The sequence below is a fragment of the Mytilus trossulus genome, chromosome 14, assembly GCF_036588685.1.
Source record: "Mytilus trossulus isolate FHL-02 chromosome 14, PNRI_Mtr1.1.1.hap1, whole genome shotgun sequence".
Taxonomy (NCBI): Eukaryota; Metazoa; Mollusca; class Bivalvia; order Mytilida; family Mytilidae; genus Mytilus; species Mytilus trossulus.
This window is the reverse complement of record NC_086386.1, coordinates 21,454,719-21,461,043: the sequence shown is the minus strand read 5'-3', so window position 1 is coordinate 21,461,043 and position 6,325 is coordinate 21,454,719. Positions and strand designations below refer to the sequence as shown.

Genomic DNA, 6,325 nt, shown 5'->3' with positions numbered 1-6,325 from the left:
GGCTGTCTTAGGGTGATGTTAGCAAATCTTGTATAAAAATGTCGCCAATTCTTCAGATTTTTAGTAAACGTGAGTACATGTATTGTAGGGTTCAACTTGATGATTGATGTTGTCTGTTGTTGACGTAAGTATGGTAGGGTTGGTGATTGATGTTGTCTGTTGTTGACGTAAGTATGGTAGGGTTGTTGATTGATGTTGTCTGTTGTTGACGTAAGTATGGTAGGGTTGTTGATTGATGTTGTCTGTTGTTGACGTAAGTATGGTAGGGTTGGTGATTGATGTTGTCTGTTGTTGACGTAAGTATGGTAGGGTTGGTGATTGATGTTGTCTGTTGTTGACGTAAGTATGGTAGGGTTGGTGATTGATGCTGTCTGTTGTTGACGTAAGTATGGTAGGGTTGTTGATTGATGCTGTCTGTTGTTGACGTAAGTATGGTAGGGTTGTTGATTGATGTTGTCTGTTGTTGACGTAAGTATGGTAGGGTTGTTGATTGATGCTGTCTGTTGTTGACGTAAGTATGGTAAGGTTGTTGATTGATGTTGTCTGTTGTTGACGTAAGTATGGTAGGGTTGTTGATTGATGTTGTCTGTTGTTGACGTAAGTATGGTAGTGTTGTTGATTGATGCTTTCTGTTGTTGACGTAAGTATGGTAGGGTTGTTGATTGATGTTGTCTGTTGTTGACGTAAGTATGGTAGGGTTGTTGATTGATGTTGTCTGCTGTTGACGTAAGTATGCAGGGTTGTTGATTGATGTTGTCTGTTGTTGACGTAAGTACGGTAGGGTTGTTGATTGATGTTGTCTGTTGTTGACGTAAGTATGGTAGGGTTGTTGATTGATGTTGTCTGTTGTTGACGTAAGTATGGTAAGGTTGTTGATTGATGTTGTCTGTTGTTGACGTAAGTATGGTAGGGTTGTTTATTGATGCTGTCTGTTGTTGACGTAAGTATGGTAGGGTTGTTGATTGATGTTGTCTGTTGTTGACGTAAGTATGGTAGGGTTGTTGATTGATGTTGTCTGCTGTTGACGTAAGTATGGCAGGGTTGTTGATTGATGTTGTCTGTTGTTGACGTAAGTATGGTAGGGTTGTTGATTGATGCTGTCTGTTGTTGACGTAAGTATGGTAGGGTTGTTGATTGATGTTGTCTGCTGTTGACGTAGGTATGGTAGGGTTGTTGATTGATGTTGTCTGTTGTTGATGTAAGTATGGTAGGGTTGTTGATTGATGCTTTCTGTTGTTGACGTAAGTATGGTAAGGTTGTTGATTGATGTTGTCTGTTGTTGACGTAAGTATGGTAGGGTTGTTGATTGATGCTGTCTGTTGTTGACGTAAGTAAGGTAGGGTTGTTGATTGATGTTGTCTGTTGTTGACCTAAGTATGGTAGGGTTGTTGATTGATGTTGTCTGCTGTTGACGTAAGTATGGCAGAGTTGTTGATTGATGTTGTCTGTTGTTGACGTAAGTATGGTAGGGTTGTTGATTGATGCTGTCTGTTGTTGACGTAAGTATGGTAGGGTTGTTGATTGATGTTGTCTGCTGTTGACGAAGGTATGGTAGGGTTGTTGATTGATGTTGTCTGTTGTTGATGTAAGTATGGTAGGGTTGTTGATTGATGCTTTCTGTTGTTGACGTAAGTATGGTAGGGTTGTTGATTGATGTTGTCTGTTGTTGACGTAAGTATGGTAGGGTTGTTGATTGATGCTTTCTGTTGTTGACGTAAGTATGGTAGTGTTGTTGATTGATGTTGTCTGTTGTTGACGTAAGTATGGTAGGGTTGTTGATTGATGTTGTCTGTTGTTGACGTAAGTATGGTAGTGTTGTTGATTGATGTTGTCTGTTGTTGACGTAAGTATGGTAGGGTTGTTGATTGATGTTGTCTGTTGTTGATGTAAGTATGGTAGGGTTGTTGATTGATGCTTTCTGTTGTTGACGTAAGTATGGTAGGGTTGTTGATTGATGTTGTCTGTTGTTGACGTAAGTATGGTAGGGTTGTTGATTGATGCTTTCTGTTGTTGACGTAAGTATGGTAGTGTTGTTGATTGATGTTGTCTGTTGTTGACGTAAGTATGGTAGGGTTGTTGATTGATGTTGTCTGTTGTTGACGTAAGTATGGTAGTGTTGTTGATTGATGTTGTCTGTTGTTGACGTATGTATGGTAGGGTTGTTGATTGATGTTGTCTGTTGTTGATGTAGGTATGGAAGGGTTGTTGATTGATGCATTCTGTTGTTGACGTAGGTATGGTAGGGTTGTTGATTGATGTTGTCTGTTGTTGACGTAAGTATGGTAGGGTTGTTGATTGATGTTGTCTGTTGTTGATGTAAGTATGGTAGTGTTGTTGATTGATGCTTTCTGTTGTTGACGTAAGTATGGTAGGGTTGTTGATTGATGTTGTCTGTTGTTGACGTAAGTATGGTAGGGTTGTTGATTGATGTTGTCTGTTGTTGACGTAAGTATGGTAGTGTTGTTGATTGATGTTGTCTAATGTTGACGTAAGTATGGTAGGGTTGTTGATTGATGTTGTCTGTTGTTGATGTAAGTATGGTAGGGTTGTTGATTGATGCTTTCTGTTGTTGACGTAGGTATGGTAGGGTTGTTGATTGATGTTGTCTGTTGTTGATGTAAGTATGGTAGGGTTGTTGATTGATGCTTTCTGTTGTTGACGTAAGTATGGTTAGGTTGTTGATTGATGTTGTCTGTTGTTGACGTAAGTATGGTAGGGTTGTTGATTGATGTTGTCTGCTGTTGACGTAAGTATGGTAGGGTTGTTGATTGATGTTGTCTGTTGTTGACGTAAGTATGGTAGGGTTGTTGATTGATGCTGTCTGTTGTTGACGTAAGTATGGTAGGGTTGTTGATTGATGTTGTCTGTTGTTGACGTTAGTATGGTAGGGTTCTGTTGTTGACGTATGTATGGTAGGGTTGTTGATTGATGTTGTCTGTTGTTGATGTAAGTATGGTAGGGTTGTTGATTGATGTTGTCTGTTGTTGATGTAAGTATGGTAGGGTTGTTGATTGATGCTGTCTGTTGTTGACGTATGTATGGTAAGGTTGTTGATTGATGTTGTCTGTTGTTGACGTAAGTATGGTAGGGTTGTTGATTGATGTTGTCTGTTGTTGACGTAAGTATGGCAGGGTTGTTGATTGATGCTGTCTGTTGTTTTATACAAGAGCATGCCATTGTTTGTGGTGGATTTGGTCTGATGTATAAGCTGAGAGCATGCTGACTTGGGTGGTTAACGCGGTTTGTTGATTACAAAAATGTATGTGAGCATCGCCGTGGGTATGGTAGTGTTGGTGGTTGATATTGTCTGTTGTAAACGTGGGTATGGTAGTGTTGGTGGTTTATGTTGTCTGTTGTATACGTGGATATGGTAGTGTTGGTGGTTTATGTTGTCTGTTGTATACGTGGATATGGTAGTGTTGGTGGTTTATGTTGTCTGTTGTATACGTGGGTATGGTAGTGTTGGTGGTTTATGTTGTCTGTTGTATACATGGATATGGTAGTGTTGGTGGTTGATATTGTCTGTTGTAAACGTGGGTATGGTAGTGTTGGTGGTTGATATTGTCTGTTGTATAAGTGGATATGGTAGTATTGGTGGTTGATGTCTGTTGTAAACGTGGATATGGTAGTCTTGGTGGTTTATGTTGTCTGTTATATACATGGATATGGTAGTGTTGGTGGTTGATATTGTCTGTTGTAAACGTGGGTATGGTAGTGTTGGTGGTTGATATTGTCTGTTGTATAAGTGGATATGGTAGTATTGGTGGTTGATGTCTGTTGTAAACGTGGATATGGTAGTCTTGGTGGTTTATGTTGTCTGTTGTATACATGGATATGGTAGTGTTGGTGGTTGATATTGTCTGTTGTAAACGTGGGTATAATAGTGTTGGTGGTTGATGTTGTCTGTTGTATACATGGGTATGGTAGTGTTGGTGGTTGATGTTGTCTGTTGTATTAAGTGGATATGGTAGTTTTGGTGGTTGATATTGTCTGTTGTAAACGTGGGTATGGTAGTGTTGGTGGTTGATGTTGTCTGCTGTTGACGTAGGTATGGTAGGGTTGTTGATTGATGTTGTCTGTTGTTGATGTAAGTATGGTAGGGTTGTTGATTGATGCTTTCTGTTGTTGACGTAAGTATGGTAAGGTTGTTGATTGATGTTGTCTGTTGTTGACGTAAGTATGGTAGGGTTGTTGATTGATGCTGTCTGTTGTTGACGTAAGTAAGGTAGGGTTGTTGATTGATGTTGTCTGTTGTTGACCTAAGTATGGTAGGGTTGTTGATTGATGTTGTCTGCTGTTGACGTAAGTATGGCAGGGTTGTTGATTGATGTTGTCTGTTGTTGACGTAAGTATGGTAGGGTTGTTGATTGATGCTGTCTGTTGTTGACGTAAGTATGGTAGGGTTGTTGATTGATGTTGTCTGCTGTTGACGAAGGTATGGTAGGGTTGTTGATTGATGTTGTCTGTTGTTGATGTAAGTATGGTAGGGTTGTTGATTGATGCTTTCTGTTGTTGACGTAAGTATGGTAGGGTTGTTGATTGATGTTGTCTGTTGTTGACGTAAGTATGGTAGGGTTGTTGATTGATGCTTTCTGTTGTTGACGTAAGTATGGTAGTGTTGTTGATTGATGTTGTCTGTTGTTGACGTAAGTATGGTAGGGTTGTTGATTGATGTTGTCTGTTGTTGACGTAAGTATGGTAGTGTTGTTGATTGATGTTGTCTGTTGTTGAAGTAAGTATGGTAGGGTTGTTGATTGATGTTGTCTGTTGTTGATGTAAGTATGGTAGGGTTGTTGATTGATGCTTTCTGTTGTTGACGTAAGTATGGTAGGGTTGTTGATTGATGTTGTCTGTTGTTGACGTAAGTATGGTAGGGTTGTTGATTGATGCTTTCTGTTGTTGACGTAAGTATGGTAGTGTTGTTGATTGATGTTGTCTGTTGTTGACGTAAGTATGGTAGGGTTGTTGATTGATGTTGTCTGTTGTTGACGTAAGTATGGTAGTGTTGTTGATTGATGTTGTCTGTTGTTGACGTATGTATGGTAGGGTTGTTGATTGATGTTGTATGTTGTTGATGTAGGTATGGAAGGGTTGTTGATTGATGCATTCTGTTGTTGACGTAGGTATGGTAGGGTTGTTGATTGATGTTGTCTGTTGTTGACGTAAGTATGGTAGGGTTGTTGATTGATGTTGTCTGTTGTTGATGTAAGTATGGTAGTGTTGTTGATTGATGCTTTCTGTTGTTGACGTAAGTATGGTAGGGTTGTTGATTGATGTTGTCTGTTGTTGACGTAAGTATGGTAGGGTTGTTGATTGATGTTGTCTGTTGTTGACGTAAGTATGGTAGTGTTGTTGATTGATGTTGTCTAATGTTGACGTAAGTATGGTAGGGTTGTTGATTGATGTTGTCTGTTGTTGATGTAAGTATGGTAGGGTTGTTGATTGATGCTTTCTGTTGTTGACGTAGGTATGGTAGGGTTGTTGATTGATGTTGTCTGTTGTTGATGTAAGTATGGTAGGGTTGTTGATTGATGCTTTCTGTTGTTGACGTAAGTATGGTTAGGTTGTTGATTGATGTTGTCTGTTGTTGACGTAAGTATGGTAGGGTTGTTGATTGATGTTGTCTGCTGTTGACGTAAGTATGGTAGGGTTGTTGATTGATGTTGTCTGTTGTTGACGTAAGTATGGTAGGGTTGTTGATTGATGCTGTCTGTTGTTGACGTAAGTATGGTAGGGTTGTTGATTGATGTTGTCTGTTGTTGACGTTAGTATGGTAGGGTTCTGTTGTTGACGTATGTATGGTAGGGTTGTTGATTGATGTTGTCTGTTGTTGATGTAAGTATGGTAGGGTTGTTGATTGATGTTGTCTGTTGTTGATGTAAGTATGGTAGGGTTGTTGATTGATGCTGTCTGTTGTTGACGTATGTATGGTAAGGTTGTTGATTGATGTTGTCTGTTGTTGACGTAAGTATGGTAGGGTTGTTGATTGATGTTGTCTGTTGTTGACGTAAGTATGGCAGGGTTGTTGATTGATGCTGTCTGTTGTTTTATACAAGAGCATGCCATTGTTTGTGGTGGATTTGGTCTGATGTATAAGCTGAGAGCATGCTGACTTGGGTGGTTAACGCGGTTTGTTGATTACAAAAATGTATGTGAGCATCGCCGTGGGTATGGTAGTGTTGGTGGTTGATATTGTCTGTTGTAAACGTGGGTATGGTAGTGTTGGTGGTTTATGTTGTCTGTTGTATACGTGGATATGGTAGTGTTGGTGGTTTATGTTGTCTGTTGTATACGTGGATATGGTAGTGTTGGTGGTTTATGTTGT

General features: G+C 39.7%; 2 protein-coding genes across 2 annotated transcripts; both read right to left on the bottom strand.

Moving 5' to 3' along the window:
- Positions 1–916: 916 nt before the first annotated feature.
- LOC134697576 (extracellular matrix-binding protein ebh-like) lies at positions 917–3,172 on the bottom strand. Its single transcript, XM_063559860.1, has one exon. It carries the CDS (start codon positions 3,170–3,172, stop codon positions 917–919), a length of 2,256 nt encoding a protein of 751 aa, XP_063415930.1.
- Positions 3,173–3,808: 636 nt separating this feature from the next.
- LOC134697575 (extracellular matrix-binding protein ebh-like) lies at positions 3,809–6,061 on the bottom strand. Its single transcript, XM_063559859.1, has one exon. It carries the CDS (start codon positions 6,059–6,061, stop codon positions 3,809–3,811), a length of 2,253 nt encoding a protein of 750 aa, XP_063415929.1.
- Positions 6,062–6,325: the final 264 nt, after the last annotated feature.